Below are 17,991 nucleotides of genomic sequence, written 5' to 3'. Positions count from 1 at the left end.
TAAGTACTTTGACACATTCGGCATTATTTTTTTGTTAAGTCGTTCTTAGAATCATTAAGGTTTTTGTTAATTCGTACATAGTATCATTCGTATTTATTTTTATCTTTTAGTGTAAGTTGCTTTTGTTATTGATTTAAACACTGCCTCTTGCAGGAACATCAAGCTTTACTGTTGACGTTAACGGAAGACCCACTCGTTGTTTTGCAACGAGCTTTGCTCTAGTTAAATATACTTTTGTAAAAACATTGTTTGATTTGCGAAGACGCAGTAAAAAGCTAAATGACTTTTGATTGGTCAACTTCTCATTCAAAACATGAAGATGTCATTAGCTAGAAAACATTACATATCGGTAAGTTTCTAGAAAAGAATTATATACCTAAAAATCCTATTTTGCTCTGACTTAAACATGAAGATACCAGCTGTTTTACCGTATACGGCTTTGTGGACTGTTATTGTTCTGACCACTGTTTTTTGGAATTGCATAGACGGTTCTTGTAATGTTAAAGTACGTTACGAGAGAGACGCAGCCTTCGACGGAGTTGTTCCGACGCCTGCATGGTATTATATAAACTCTATCCCTAATCTAAGCTTTGCTTCGTGTACACTGGCGTGTTTTCAAAGCGTTTCTGTATGTATTGGATATCTGTTTAGCTCACAACTGTTGTCTTGTAAGTTATTGAGGACTTTTTTGACACATATTGATGAAAATGGAAGTTACGTTGGAGGCAATTGGGAATATCGAAGCAGATCAGGTTTGTGAATCATTTGCTTTATATTATATAACTTCTACACGGATAAGAATTATTCCTTCGGAATTTTCGTTAAAAATAATTCTTTAAATAAGCAAAACAGTTATGATTTTTTCTATAAATGAATGAATAAGAATACAATTAACAGAAGTAGAATAATTAACAGAAGTAAACTATTTGCTTTTACAATTTAAAATTACGATAGCAATTTAAGTGTCATATTTCTTAACATAAGATAAACCAATGTCTTTTATTCTTTACATCAACAGAAAACTTGTCTTTAAATAAATCTGTCACGGCCAGTTCCAACTTCATGGATCACTTTTTGGACCACTACTTGGATTTCAAATGGAGCTACCTTGTAGATGGGATAACCAATGCACACGGGAAATTTGCAACGTGGTACGAACCGTATCCCTGGGCCACAATCGACCTTGCGAGATATAGTATAATCAAGAACGTGATTATTTTCAACCGTGTAGACGATCATGGTATAAAATGTTACTTTTAATCATTGGTATGCAATTATGTATTTACCTCTAGATGACCATGAAATGTGCCCCATAACTTCAATTTTGATAAACCGTTGCAATAAACAATTTTTGGGAAGTATTTATTTTAAACCGCATGCATATTCATTAAATTGTCATAGAACATATTGTTTGCTGAATCATATTCTGGAATTTATTTCTGTCATGTACATACATAGGTGATTGGATTCATAACCTAGAGATAAGAGTGGGAAACTCTTCTGTCTGGACAGAGATGACTACTTGTGGCACATACCCAGGGCCCAGTGAGACGGGGGATATAATTGTCGTTGATTGCAGACCATCACGTTATGGAAGATACGTCACTCTGAAGATAGTTAAACTGAACTATATCACAGATGACTCGAACAACAATGTATTGGTGCTTGAGGAAGTTGTTGTCAACGGGCTTTACGTTTGATCAACTTGTGTTACTCTTGATTTTCTCAAACATACATTGAATTTCATTAATTTCAGTTGTGTTTAATAAACTATTGTGTTTTATTTCAATGATTCACTGTACATGTCGTGAGTGGCACACAGTGTAATTATTACTATATGGTTTTCTGTATTAAATCTCTAAAACTCACTTTGTTTTCATTTTTTTCTGAAAATTTACTCATTTAGACAAAAAAAATCCATGATTATGTTTTCATGTTGAAAAGAAATGTGAATTTTTATGTATACGTATTGAGCATGCAAAGAGTATGCAAAAGTTGGCAAATGTTTTCGTTTTTGCGTAACATGACAGTACTAGTGCTAGGTTTCGGGGAAATAAAATTGGATGAAAATGATTGAGAAATGTAAAAACCTGCATCATTCGGAAATCGCCTCAGAAACACACGGACAAGGAAATTATTGTTATCATCCTACGAAAAACATTTAAGCGCCAGCATGCAAGTCACAGGGCACAACAAGTCAGTTATATGAACTAAGCCGAAATGCAATAACTACACTTTACGTAAGATATTGTAATGTATTTTGTTTAATGATTTTTAGAGATGGTTGACAGTTTGTTATTGTCTTTTTTTTATTGTCAAAAATGTTGTCAACAAGGAAAAAATATTGTACCTGCATCGAAAACATTCTCTTTTTTTATCAAAAAGCAACAAGTACAAATTGAAGCTTCAGGACAAGTTACACTGACCCTGTCGCTGTTTGCAGGGACAAGCTTGCATATTAACAACTTGGAAAATAACATTTATCAAAATGCCTCCCAAGATTTCTACCCACCACTAGACAGAAAATCAGAATAAAAATCCTAAATTCCGACGTGAATTGAACATTGAATTGATTTTAATGTTAATTTTTTTTTTTTCAAAAATAAATCTTGTTTAATCCTTTTTTTCAAAAGAAATTTGAAATTCGCGGGCATTCGTATCTTTACAAAAAATAATGTAATCTTTACCATATCTTTGTAATTGCAAACCTTAAAACAACATTAGAGAAAACTAGACAACATTGAGATCTCAAAGGACCCCGCCTAAATAATGGACAATAGGATGAAAAACATTTCAGAGAATTTATCTTTGATCTTGCCCTATAACTTAAAAATTTTCCAGCTGGCATTAACATTTTTACGCCACAAACTTCGCGGTGAGATATACATGTATTTGCGACCGTTAGACTATCTTGGCCTCTGCAAAATTTTGGGAAGGCTTTAAAGGCTTTAATGTGATGCATATCTTACATGTATATATATTTGGGCCACAAGGCCAAACGCTGTTACATGTTAAAAATGGTTTTATACATTTTTTTGTACTATAAAGTATGTGTACGAGATATTTTACCCATACCCTTGACTAATGTATAGGCCTATTATGATTACTGAATACAGCATTATTTTCGCCCGATGAAATTTTCGCCCTTCTACACTTGCAAACAATTTTGCCCTGTCTTGAATTCACAAAATAAGACACAGTTGTGTTTTAAAAGGGAATATTTGAGACATTGGAATTAGTACTAATTATAAGTCTTAAATTCGCCCGCTTACAACGAGGGGGCGAAATAAAACGGGGATATAAAGCTGCAACAGAAGGGGAAAATTCGTACTGTTTGGTTCTGTTTTATTTGTGTCATTGTTCGAGATTTAAAAAGTGCCTAATAGCGGTTATACTTTCATTGATAATGTGTATAGTATTTTATGCGATTTAAAATTGATGAAGAAAAAAAAACAAATATTGTATTTTCGCGAAATAACAAATATACAGTATATTACCTCGAAAAAACAGTATACCAGGATGAACAATCTGCTTCATGCATTAGTAGTAAATGTATAAATGCGAATTTGTACAAACAATGAGCTCAAATTTATCTGATAACCCGAAATGAATAAAACTTTTCGAAAACCGTAAACCTATAAAAAATAAGAGCCCCTCGAAGCATCACTTTGTGAAAGGAAATGTGTTTTTGTGTGTTGCATAATGTATCAATCCACGCATGAATTTAAGACGGCTTGATAGTCGTGGTAATATTGAGACTTTATTGATCTCTGTTATAAAAAAATACTCAAATTTTATAGTTAATTTGTATGGAATTTTTATTGACAAGATTATAGCTTATAATGCTATTTTGGTTAGCTGCACATAAAAAGATCCATCTTTCTAAATCTATACTATTATTTGATTATATTGAATATCTCGATCGAGAAACAACTCACCGATACCTAGAAAACAAATACTTTGTACATAAGAACTACATGGTTCTGAACAGGGTTTTATTTATACTATCTTGGCCACAACATCCACATTTATAAATACACAGCAAAGAAACAAAGTTGGCGATGCTGTAATCGCTCCCTTTTAGAGAAAGTTTAGCGATGTGCAGCTTAACAACTTCAATCATCTACACCTATAAATTAAGCCATTTTGCAATAAACTATGAAATGCCTGTACCAGAGTACTTGTTTACACCTTTGGTATTTCAACACTAGTGAAATGATGTTCGTAAGGTATAATTGAATTTTAACTGATAAGTTACATGTATTCTTGTGAAATTAATCAAAACCCAACATCCATTTTCGATAAACAAGCCCGAAATAGCAAAAATGAGAGTAAGGTGGTGGACACGCTTTGGCGGATCCAAGTCAGGAATAGTCTCGATCAAAATACATACTTAAAATGAAATAATATTTAACGATTACGTATAGAGTGAATATATATGTTGGAGAGAATCTAACAAAGGTCACTCGTAGACGATTCCTGTCCTCATCATTGCCAGAATTAAACTTAATTGACAATACTTATAATCAACAAGTGGAATCAAAAATGGAAGACAAAACCGGCTCTACATTCACCCCTCCCCCCTCAGAGCAGCCTGTACGATCCTCAGCAGCTCAGCCCGTTAGTGCATCAAAATTACAAACTGCCAACTCTTATGTACAGAAACCCATCATTCATGCTGAGGGTCAAACCTACAGTTTACCAGAACTCATCTTTAAATCTATGTGTGACCAAATCTTCATAGAACAACTTGTACCCGTGTTGGCAACTGCAATCGCTCCCTCTATAGAAATGGCAGTGCAATCTGTTTTTCAAAAGCTTAACTCCACTATTCAGGAACAAGCTAAAGAAATCACTGATCTTAAGAAATCAGTAGAAAAGGCTGAGGAAACAAAAACAGATCTTCAGAAACAAATATGGTGTTTGGAGGAGTCAGTAGATGACCTAGAACAGTACTGTCGACGTAACTCGCTACGTTTTCATAACTGTCCCGTACATACTGGAACCCTTGACACTGATTGTATGATCATCGACCTGTGCAAGGACAAACTAGGGATCCAATTGACTGAAGAGGATATATTTCGTTCGCACCCCATAAGCAAGCCGAATAGAAACGGTAACATCCAAATCATATGCCGTTTCAAAAACTGGAAGGTGAAGAACAAAGTGTTTTCCAAAAAATGGTAACTGAAAAACACTTCTATATTCCTCACAGAGGATCTTACGTGCTTTCGCCAAAGCCTTATTCAAGATCTTCCCAAGGCAAAACGCGGAGGACCAATTCATTCATTCTGGACGAATGACGGCCGCTTTTTTTCCGCGATTTGAAGAAAATGGACCTAAACATATGATCCGCTCCTTCATTGACATCCCGAGAACAGAATTTGACTATTAATCTTTACTAAGATTGCGCCGATGTCATCTGACCACGAACTAGCTCATATCTAAACTCAGTGTAGTATTCCATTCTATTGAAAATATATGTTTATTATATAGTGATAATATTTTGTCTTAAATGACTACAATTGGGTTATAAATAATAACTATTCCATACCATTGAAAATACATGTTTATTGTATAATGTTAATATTTTGTCTTAAATGACACAATTGGGTTATAGATAATAATTATTGCTGCAATTTCGTTTGTGTTCATAGCAGCTTTGTTTATTTATCCCTTTTTCCGACTTCCAAACCATTGATCTTTTGATCAACACCTCAATTATTTTAACGTCACTATGTTTTTTCTGCACTTTTTGTTTTTGTTTCATTGTTCTTTTGGTTTTTCATGCAGCAATGTGCTTGCGCATTTACTTTCGTCTCACTGTTTACTGTTTTTATTCTTGTTTTGTTGTTACGCAGCCAAGGTCATGGATCTTAGCATGTCATTCACAACTGGCATTCTAATCTCGGTGCTCTCTCTTAGAAGTGATATCATTCATCAACATGCATTTAATGGCGGGTAACTCAATTGAACAATACCGAGCCGCGATTGGATTATTTTATTATCGTATAAGGTGTACTCAAAGATTGTTGAATATAAAAATTTTCTTAATAAGAGAATTATTAGTCTTTTTACAACGAAACTTTTGCCATTGTGGTAACCTGTGTAAAATATGCTTAAGTTGTTTAACTCAATACTCTGTGTTTATTGGCTATTATTTTCAAATTCTTTTCATGTTATTAATTCTTTCAGGGGATGTTGAGACAAATCCAGGACCTAATACTGGAACACAATACACATTAGATATTTTTCTTCTAAATATTCGAAGCATCAGAAACAAAATAGATAGTTTATTGAGTTTAGTTACAGATTTTGATGTTTTATGTTTTACAGAATTTCCCTTAGACTCATGCATTACAGACCAAAATTTGCTTATTGATGGTTTTAATACAATTTTTCGCAAAGACAGGAACAGTTTTGGTGGGGGCATTATCATATATGTATCAAACTCATTACGAGTGAAAAGACGTACTGATCTAGAACCAACAAACATTGAGTGTATATGGATTAAAATAAGTGACCCTACCTGCAATATTTTACTTTGTTGTACATATCGGCCCCCAAATAGCGATAATACCTTCTGGAGAAATTTATCCTGGTCCACGGAAAAAGCATCTGATGATTCTGATAAAATTATTTTAGTTGGTGATCTAAATGTTGATTTTCTAAATATCCCACACACTCACTTAGTCTTTGATTTACTCTCTAGCCACTTTTTAGAAAACACAATCACCGAACCGACAAGAGTCGCACAAAACACGAGCACACTCATCGACCCAATTTTAATAACACGTGACATCCCTGTTTTTGAGTCGGGTGTATTAAACGTGGATCATTCCCTTAGTGACCAAAGCTTTAATCTTTGAATGAATGGTTCAGAAATACTTATGTAGATAAGTTATTGCGAATCGATACTGTAAAAAATATTTAAAGAAAGCACTTAAAATATCAAAACACACATTTCATTGATGAACTACAGAACAGTTCGTTTTTACGAAAGCAAAATTAAAAATCCTTTATTATTCATTTATTCAAATACTTTTAGAGAAAATTGTTTGATTTGGGAAGACGCAGTAAAAAGCTAAATGAGTTTTGATTGATCAACTTCTCCTACAAAACATGAAAAGGTCATTAGCTTGAAAACATTACATACCTGTAAGATTCTAGAAAGAATTAGATACGTAAAGATCTTATTTTGCTTTGACTTAAACATGAAGATACCAGTACTTTTACCGTATACGGCTTTGTGGATTGTGTTTGTTCTGACCACCGATTTTTGGAATTACATAGACGGTTCTTGTAATGTAAACGTACGTTACGAGAGAGACGCGGTCTTCGACGGAGTTGTTCCGACGCCTGCATGGTATTATATAAACTCTTTCCCTAATCTAAGCTTTGCTTTGTGTACACTGGCGTGTTTTCAAAGCGTTTCTGTATGTTCTGGATATCTGTTTAGCCCTCAGCATTCATCTTGCAAGTTCTTGAGGACTTTTTTGACACATATTGATAGAAATGGAAGTTATTTTGGAGGCGATTGGGAATATCGTAGCAGAGCAGGTTAGTCATGATTCATTTAATGTAGCATATTTGTTTTCGTGTTTTAACTTTTATATGAAAAAGAAATAAATACTTCTTTTATATAATTTTCGTTAAGAATAACACTATGAACTAACAATAATAAGACGTTGAGACTTTATATGTACACATCAAAATTGAAATTTTTAGCCAATGAAATAGCGAATTACAAACAAAAAAGAATATCATACATATTCATCAAGTTTAATCGAATGTCATGTATTGATGGATATTTTTGGTCTCTTTTAACTCACTTCACATTGGGGGTCATTTTGATTAATGAATGAATACATTAATTTTTCATTTCAGGTATTATTACGAGTAAAGCAAAATATAACTGTTTTTTGTATCATTATATATTAGCAGAAATCCTGTCTTTGAATAAGCCTGTCACTGCCAGTTCAAATTATGAAGATTACTATCCAAATGCTGTCCACAAGCTCATTTACCTTGTAGATGGGATAAAAAATTCACCTGGAAAATTTCACACATATTATGAACCGTATCCCTGGGTGACGATCGACCTTCAAAAATAATTTAGTATCAATAGGGATGTGGTTATGTATAACCGCGCCGATGACCATGGTAGGTTTGTTCCAGTGATATAAGCTTTCATTTAGTATTTCCTTTAATACATGTCAATTGTAAAATCACAATGAAAAACAAATGTCCATGGGAGGTTATAGAAATGACTTCTTTACGCAAAACAAAATATTAACTTCTTTGAAACTTGAGTTTATTGTTACATGTAACCTAGCAAAATGGCTCAATGTCGGATATGAAACGTCTACACATGTTACAGGTCGGTGGATTCACAGTGTGGAGATAAGGGTGGGAAACTCGTCTGTCTGGTCAGAGATAACTACTTGTGGCACATACCCAGGACCCAGTAAGACGGGGGATATAATTACCGTTGAATGCATGCCATCACGTTATGGAAGATACGTCACTCTGAAGATAGTTCAACTGAACTATATCACAGATGACTCGAATGCTAGAAATGGCAACAATGCATTAGTGTTTGAAGAAGTTGTTGTCGACGGACTTTTTTTTTGAAAAAAGAAGAAGAAATATTGCTTCGATTATTAGTTCAATTTAAAATAAGATAGAAAACAAATAACGGAGGGTTTATAATAGCAGCGCTGGCGCGAAGCGAGCTCTACCGGCAAGGCGTGTGTGAATAGAAAATTCGGATTATTTGCACATTCATTCAACAGATTTTTTTGGCGTTAGTAAATCGGACCAGTAATGCCTTGTTTTAATCGTCCCAGTACTTCCCTGTAATTATGGTTTTCCATTTCACACTCAAACGAGAACAAGATAAAAGACTATGTACATGCATTGTAAATATACTGCTGACACAACGCAAATGCCATTACATAAGACTAACGGTGTGACGTCATGATTGATTTCTTACACATTGATCCGACAGAATTTTTCGGCGTCAGTTAATTTCGACCCACAATGCAATTCCTCAATGTCGGTTGATCTCACTAGACTGGATACCATCTCGGGAGAATCAAAGTAAAACTTTTGAGAAACAGAAAAATTATGTAATTTCAAGAACATAATGCTTTTAAGTAAACAAAACAGTATATTTCGCGTAGTTTTTTTTTCGAGGGTGTTTTCAAAGAGACAGACGACACTTGATGGACGTGAATTTTGACATCACAATAAGGGGGTTTTACTCTAAGTAGTTATTGTAAATCTGCTGAAATATAAATACAAAAAACTCTTCTCAAAATCTTGCAGAGCTAACGAATCGGGACATTTCCTCAGAGATAGGAAACAGCTGTAACTTGCTCTCATTAGGACAAATGCTCACATTTATTTTATTCAGTATATTTACAGTAATTTCCAGGAATGTTTATAAAGGGGGGGGGGGGGGCTGGCAACATCATTTGAAAAATCTTCGCAAGCAAAAAGAGAAAAAGAAATTCTCAAAATCAGGAAAATTCTAATCCGCGTGAACAATTGGGAGTACATAGTATGCCTTTAGCTCTTTAGCTGCTCAATAGTGTCTTTATTTTCATTCAATTTATTACATGCTCCCGGGGGATCCATTTTCCAGCAAATATGATCATATATGAGCATATGATCAGCAAATTTTTTTTTATACGTAAATTTGATTTTTTTTTTATCTGTGATAAGTCAATTTTTTATGTAAGTTTAATAAAAATGTCTGCATTGTGCATTATGTTAAAATTTTTATTATTCGACAACATTTTATTTGAGATAAATTCTATATTTAAATAAATAACAAAATCTTATGAATTATGAATAATGAAAATTTTCTGGAAAAATTTGGCATGTTTATTTTATTCTGCATTTAAATTTATTTACTTTACGTCGCTTTTTATTGTTTTATCATAATATTTATTATTTTATCACATGCTGCGCTCGCCCCAACGATCGCACCGTAATACATATTATTTTTGTAATAAAAAATTTCATTGCGATTAATGATCAAATCAAGAAAAATAGGGGACAATGGCATTTTGGGAATGAGTACAGTAGGTAAACTTTGGGAAGATTAGTAGAAAACCCAATGATCAATTACAAGAGCCCAATATGAGCAGGGTAGCCTGGAAATACCAGAGTTTGGAATCACTAGTAGTACAAACCAGAAATGCTACTGATTTTTACTAATCTGGGAATTGCCGGGAAAGAAAAAAAAGTCTTTTAATTTGTTTCATTTGTTCAATGTTAAGCATGTATTAAGACAATAAGATAAAAACAGTAAGCATAAAACACAGATCAGCATGTTTTGTCATTTTATTGTCTGATTTATGAATCTTAAATTCACTTTGTTAAATATTCCAAAAAGATTCCTGTGTAGCAGCTAGAACACATGTTTTCGGCCAGCTTTGTCATCCCGAAGTTTTGATTTATGCATTACTTGAACACAAAAAAGCTTAAATCCTGAAATGATTTTTCTATTATAATTAGCTTCTTCAATGTATTTTGCATAATTGACAAGTGACACAGTCACACATTATTTTTCACACTTTTGTTGGTCATTTTTTTTTAATTTGTATATAAAAGAAACCAAAAATAAATCTTCTTACAACCGTGTGGACACCTACATACCTTACAAGTATTAAAACGTTTTAGCTAACAAGGAGTAGTATTTATTGATATTCAGTTTTAATAAATATTTTTATGACGTATTATATGGTTTCATAATTATTCGTGGGCATCAATTTTCATGGAATAAGTGAAAAATGCAGTTTCAATAATGCGTAAATTTGTCGTAAATTATCCTTTCAATATTAATTCAGTCGATAAACAATAAATCAAAATCCACGTTGTACTTTATTTTCAAGTAAATACTGGAAAATACCAGCAATATTCGAGAAATTCCAGAATTTCCGATTATAATAGGAAATATAAGTATTTCCCGCTTTTTGCCAACCCTGATTATCAGTTAATTGTATTAAGAGAAGAAGATGTTTAAAGATTTTGTTTTCACTATATACCTCTATGAAAAAAATCGACACCCATGGTGGCTCCACCCCACCTCCGGGGATCTTGTTTTGAACGAAGTGGAATCAACACTATCTGAAGATGTTCTCAAACAAGATACAGACTTTCTGGCAAATTGGTTTTTGAGGAGCTTTATTTTAAGATATCAACACATGTTTTATAATTCTTAATTATTTCCCTTTGAACAGAGGCGTGACCCTTCAAATCTAACAAAACTGGAACTTTGAACTTATTTCATCTAAGGATGCTTTGTGCAAAGTTTGGTTGAAATCGGTTCAGTGGTTCTTGAAAAAAGTAAAATTATAAAAAGTTCACAGACGGATAAACAGACAGGCAGACTGACGCCGGTAAAATCAATCACAAAATGCATTCTGCTTTTGCGGAATACAAATAAAATTTTAAAAAATTCATTTTTTTTTTGGTAAATGTGAAGAATATAAAAAAGAGTAAAGAAAAAGAACCCCTAAAAATTGTTCTTCGAAATAATAAAAAAAGAAAAACGTGTGTTGTATTACAAATAAAAAAAAATAGAATGAACTAGTTGTCTTCAGCTGGGAATGAGTACTCCTCAATTTCAGCGACTTGTCTTTGGTTAACTGGGATAACTTGATTTGAGGACGAGTTGTCATGATCTTAGTGCGATCTGTTCGTATTGTATATAAACAATAGTAAGCTTTTTAAGCAAGATATGCTCTTTATTGTGTTCCAGATATATTTTGTTGTGCTTGATATAGAGGCTGTAATCGAAGTAATTATTGCTAAGGTGAGCGTTGTATCCTATTGCGACCTATTGGGAAAAATCGTTTTTATTAGTTGATATTTGTCAAAATACCAGGCATTTTCTTTAATTACTAGTGTATAGAATATCGATCTAAACCTATTGCGGCAAAACGAATAACCGTCAGGCATAGTTTTTTTTAAGTTAAAAGAAAACGTATTTAATAGATGAACCACAGAACAGTTCATCTTTCTAAAAGCAATTTCAACATCTTTAATTATTCATGATCAGATATTTTTGAACAGAAATGTTTGATTTGTGAAGACGCAGCAAAAAGCTTAATGACTTTTTTGTACACAATCCAACATTTTGAATAACGAAAGAATGGTTATTAAATGAAAAAAAATATTTTCTAAATACGGTGACGTTTTGTTTATGCATGAATATGTTAACAATATGGTAATAAAACAACACTTAGCATGATGTGCAATCAAAATCGACTTTTAAAAGAATTTGTTTTATAGTTCGCTTGCAATTTGTATTGTTGTGTTTATTTGTATCATATTCTTTGATAAATCTTACAGATAGAAAAAAAAATATCAACCTAAAAAGCTTACAATTTTTGCAAAAAGTAATAAAAACGTAAGACGTTGACAATAAAAGCTTGACGAAATTTGTTTGAAGAGAACATTGAGCCCGATTTTTTTGGAAAAAAAGTATCTATTACTTTTGGCTGAAAAAATACTGAAAGTGTCATTTACTGTTATTGCGCAGCACAGATAAGTTCAGGCTGTCAATAAAATCCGTTCAGACAATAAGTACGGGAAATGTGCATTATGACATCACAGTATATTACCTCAAAAGCAACCTCTAAAGTACAATATATGACCTCAAAAGTACTTATTAATTTATTTATTAGCAACATTACATTTAATTGAAAACAACAAACCTCAAAAGTACTTATTAATTTATTTATTAGCAAAATTAATTTATGCTTATCTTTTTATTGAAAACAACAAATGCTACTACTAACAATTTTGATGTCCGTTATATCGTACACACTGAAAAATAAGCGAGATGTTGTTCTCGCTGTATTACAAAATATGACGTCATATGCTTAAAAAGGACGCATTAAGATGAGTCATTGAAGGCTATCAAGCAGTTTTCTAGCAAAGAAAAGTAAATGTTATAGATTAACGAAAAATTATAAATGAATATTTTGTTTAACATTATTATTAGTCGACTGCTGCCTAAATAGTCTAATTTTCATTTGGTTAAAAGCATGCAACCTCGGTTTTGTGCAAAATATCGTATATCTTATCGCTGAGTACCTAAATAAATCACTTAAAGGCATACGCTTAACTGATCCCTACAAACTTCTACATGTGAATTTGAAATATTCTATGTAACTTAAAACTTCTACGATCCTTGTAAAATCTTATAATTAAAATTAATAATTTTTATCAAATGAAACTAACCCTGTGACCATCACTATTATTTAAAATATGCATTATATATTACGGTTTCTACTAACAAATAATCTTATCTTACAAAGTTCGAAACGTTTTTCAAAGTCTACGACATAACATCAAGTTATTTTATAATTCAGTTGTGATTTTTGACATGATTATGCCCTTGCAATAATGAATTTTTTACATGACCTCAAAACCACAAATACATCTGCTTTTACCATGCGACGGCCAAAATTATGTGACAACTATTAACATAAAATATTGTACTGTTTTATATGTATTTTAGAAATATATTGCATTTGAGTGACTGTAATTGATTTTATAAAGTACATGCCAGTTGAACTAAAGTACATGTGTTTTCATCACAAAAATTTGCCGATATTTTTATTAGCCGCCTTAACTGTACTGCATGTACGGATATTGTAGTGTTATTGCTGAATATTGCTAATATTTACTGATAATTTTACTGTTGTTACTGATAATTGCTGTTGGTTCTAATATTTACTGTTATTTATTGATTCCTTTGCTGTAAGATCTAATAATTACTGATATTTACTAAGATTTTAATGGTAGTACTGAGAATTGCTGATAATTACTGAGAATAAATTGCCAGAGACAAGGACTTTTCAAGAAATTAAATAACATGCAATTTGTTCAGATGTCATTTCAATTTAACAAAAAACAAATTCCAAGCACATAGAAAAAAGGAATATCTAAGTTTTTGTTGATTTTATCAACATTAACTTTTACAACCACGAAAAACCAGGCTTGATTTATTCTTGTTATCTGCTTATTTATTTTAATGTATATATTTTTGTTCCTGTTTTTAGTTCAAATTTAGCTGACTAACACAATTAAGCACTTAAATAAATTGCAGATAAAGATTATTGAATGTTTTCTTCCCATCCCCGCGCGTGAATCCACGCATTTACGAGATTTATTGTTAATAATTTTTAATGGACCGCTAGCTTTGATATATTTATAATTCTGTAGCCATTATATTGTTGGAAGAATTACAAAAAATACTTCAGTATAAAATGGTGGGATTAAGGAAGGATTTTACTAAGTATTGAGATTCTAATCATATAAGTAACCTTTTAGATTTGGAAAAAAAGTACCAGTTATTAATACATGTATAATAATTATAAAAACGACACACAATCATCCCCTTAAAAATAAGTTCGTGCTGATTTTTAAAGATTTGTTTGCTTTTGTTTTCAAAGACCAGTTGCTTTGGTAAATAAAACATTGGTACAATTTGCCTTCGTTCTAAAGCTTTAATCCTTGAATAAATGGTTCAGAAATACTTATATAGGTAAGTTATTGCGAATCAATACTGTAATTTGAAAAAAGGCATTTCCTCAAATAACTAATGTATAGATTATGGATCTAAACCTATTCAGGCAAACGAATTGTCACACATAGTTTTCAAAAGTTATATAAACACATAGTTTTCAAAAGTTATAAAAACACATATTTAATAGATGAACTACAGAACAATTCATTTCTACAAAAGCAATGTACAACATCTTTGATTATTCATGATCAGATACTTTTGAAGACATTGGTTTGATTTGAGAAGACACAGTAAAAAGCTTGATGACTTTTGATTGAGCAACTTCTCCTACAAAACATGAAAAGGTCATTAGTTTGAAAACATTACATATCTGTAATTTTCTAGAAAAGATTTAGACACGTAAAGATCTTATTTTGCTCTGACTTAAACATGAATATACCAGTACTTTTACCGTATACGGCTCTGTGGACTGTTATTGTTCTGAACACTGAATTTTGGAATTCCATAGAAGGTTCTTGTAATGTTAACGTACGTTACGAAAGAGACGCGGTCTTCGACGGAGTTGTTCCGACGCCTGCATGGAATTATATAATGTCTGTACCTAATCTAAGCTTTGCTTCGTGTACACTGGCGTGTTCTCAAAGCGTTTCTGTATGTTTTGGATATCTGTTTAGCTCTCAGCATTCATCTTGTAAGTTATTGAGGACTTTTTTGACACATATTGATAGAAATGGAAGTTATATTGGAGGCGATTGGGAATATCGTAGCAGAGCAGGTTAGTCATGATTCATTTAATGTAGCATATTTGTTTTCGTGTTTTAACTTTTATATGAAAAAGAAATAAATACTTCTTTTATATAATTTTCGTTAAGAATACCACTATGAACTAACAATAATAAGACGTTGAGACTTTATATGTACCCATCAAAATTGAAATTTTTGCCAATGAAATAGCGAATTACAAACAAAAAGAATATCATATATATTCATCAAGATTAATCGAATGTCATGTTTTGTCTCTTTTAACTCACTTCACATTGGGGGTCATTTTGATTAATGAATGAATACATTAATTTTTCGTTTCAGGTATTATTTCGAGTAAAGCAAAATATTACTGTTTTTGTATCATAATATATTAGCAGAAATCCTGTCTTTGAATAAGCCTGTCACTGCCAGTTCAAATTATGAAGATTACTATCCAAATGCTGGCCACAAACTCATCTACCTTGTAGATGGGATAAAAAATTCACCTGGAAAATTTCACACATATTATGAACCGTATCCCTGGGTGACGATCGACCTTGAAAAATTTAGTATCATTAGGGATGTGGTTATGTATAACCGCGCCGATGACCATGGTAGGTTTGTTCCGGTGATATAAGCTTTCATTTAGTATTTCCTTTATACATGTCAATTGTAAAATCACAATGAAAAACAAATGTCCATGGGAGGTTGTAGAAATGACTTCTTAAAGCAAAACAAAATATTAACTTCTTTGAAACTTGAGTTTATTGTTACATGTAACCTAGCAAAATGGCTCAATGTCGGATATGAAACGTCTACACATGTTACAGGTCGGTGGATTCACAGTGTGGAGATAAGGGTGGGAAACTCGTCTGTCTGGTCAGAGATGACTACTTGTGGCACATACCCAGGGCCCAGTGAGACGGGGGATATAATTGTCGTTGAATGCAGACCATCTTGTTATGGAAGATACGTCACTCTGAAGATAGTTCAACTGAACTACATCACAGACGACTCGAATGCTAATAATGGCAATAATGCATTAGTGTTTGAAGAAGTTGTTGTCGACGGACTTTATTTTTGAAAAAAGAAGAAGAAATCTTGCTTCGATTATTGATATTATAAGTTAGTTCAATTTAAAATAAGATAAAAAACAAATTAAGGAGGGTTTATAATATTTTTGTAATAAAACATTTCATTGCAATTAATGATCAAATCAAGAAAAAAAGGGGACAAAATGGAATTTTGGGAATGAGTACAGTAGGTAAACTTTTGGAAGATTAGTAGAAAACCCAATTGATCAATTACAAGAGCCCAATATGAGCAGGGTAGCCTGGAAAAACCAGTGTTGGGAATCACCAGAAGTACAAACCAGAAATGTTACTGATTTTTAATAATCTGGGATTTACTGGGATTGAAAAAAAAGTTTTTTAATGTTTCATTTGTTCAATGTTAAGCATGTATTAAGACAATAAGATAAAAACAGTAAGCATAAAACATAGATCAGCATGTTTTGTCATTTTATTGTCTGATTTATGAATCTTAAATTCACTTTGTTAAATATCCCAAAAAGATTCCTATGTAGCAGCTAGAACACAAGTTTTTGGCAAGCTTTGTCATCCCGAAGTTTTGATTTATGCAGATAACGAATTATTTGAAAACAAAAAAAGCTTAAATCCTGAAATGATTTTTCTATTATAATTAGCTTCTTCAATGTATTTTGCATAATTGGCAAGTGACACAGTCACACATTATTTTTTACACTTTTGTTAGTCATTTTTATTATATTTGTATATAAAAGAAACCAGAAATAAACCTTTTTTTCTATTCTTACAACCGTGTGGATCCCTACATACCTTACAAGTGATAAAACGTTTTAGCTAACAAGGAGTAGTATTTATTGATATTCAGTTTTAATAAATATTTTTATGACGTATTATATGGTTTCATAATTATTCGTTGGCATCAATTTTCATGGATAAATTGAAAAATGCAGTTTCAATAATGCGTAAATTTGTCGTAAATAATCCTTTCAATATTAATTCCGTCGATAAACAATAAATCAAAATCCACGAAATTTTGTATTCAATGAATATTGATGAAATCACAGTGCTTACATGATGTTGTATTTAATTTCAAGTATATACTGGAAAATACCAGCAATATCCGAGAAATTCCAGAATCTCCGATTATTATAGGAAATATAAGTATTTCCCGCTTTTTGCCAACCCTGATTATCAGTAATTGTATTAAGGGAAGAAGATGTTTAAAGATTTTGTTTTCGCTATATACCTCTATGTAAAAATTCGACACCCATGGTGGCTTCACCCCACCTCCAGGGATCTTGTTTTGAACGAAGTGGAATCAACACTATCTGAGGATGTTCTCAATGTAAGCCAATAAGACAAATCACACGTCTTTTCCAATAGTTTATTTGGTACAGGTCCAAATCGTATGGAGGATCGTATAGTGGCTCTCTTGCAAGAGTGCCGTCGAGTATATTTTTATGATAACATACATCACACTTATTATAATTGTATATATAATTGTCTCAACCCTATATGTTTACATTCGTCCCCATGTAATAAGAAATTTCGAAAAGAAATTCTGAATGAAAATAAGACAATTATATTATTATAGATTACACTAATAGGAAGCAAATTATATTAATCCTTCCTACATATGATGAGAAGGAA

The 17,991-nt window shown here is 32.2% G+C and overlaps 2 protein-coding genes and 1 pseudogene across 2 annotated transcripts; all 3 read left to right on the top strand.

Annotated features, from left to right (window-relative positions):
• The first annotated feature begins 406 nt into the window (after positions 1-406).
• LOC128160703 (uncharacterized) lies at positions 407-1,700 on the top strand. The gene is made up of 3 exons (XM_052824058.1): positions 407-752; positions 1,019-1,240; positions 1,459-1,700. Exons 1-3 carry the CDS (start codon positions 407-409, stop codon positions 1,698-1,700), a joined length of 810 nt encoding a protein of 269 aa, XP_052680018.1.
• A 5,514-nt stretch (positions 1,701-7,214) lies between these two features.
• On the top strand, positions 7,215-8,634 carry LOC128160702 (uncharacterized; annotated as a pseudogene).
• Positions 8,635-14,980: 6,346 nt separating this feature from the next.
• Positions 14,981-16,379, top strand: LOC128160701 (uncharacterized). The gene is made up of 3 exons (XM_052824057.1): positions 14,981-15,326; positions 15,694-15,909; positions 16,126-16,379. Exons 1-3 carry the CDS (start codon positions 14,981-14,983, stop codon positions 16,377-16,379), a joined length of 816 nt encoding a protein of 271 aa, XP_052680017.1.
• The last annotated feature ends 1,612 nt before the right edge of the window (positions 16,380-17,991 follow it).

Source organism: Crassostrea angulata, chromosome 8 (genome assembly GCF_025612915.1).
Source record: "Crassostrea angulata isolate pt1a10 chromosome 8, ASM2561291v2, whole genome shotgun sequence".
In the NCBI taxonomy this organism is placed as follows: Eukaryota; Metazoa; Mollusca; class Bivalvia; order Ostreida; family Ostreidae; genus Magallana; species Magallana angulata.
Note: the sequence above shows the minus strand (reverse complement) of the source record. Positions and strands in the feature narration are given on the sequence as shown.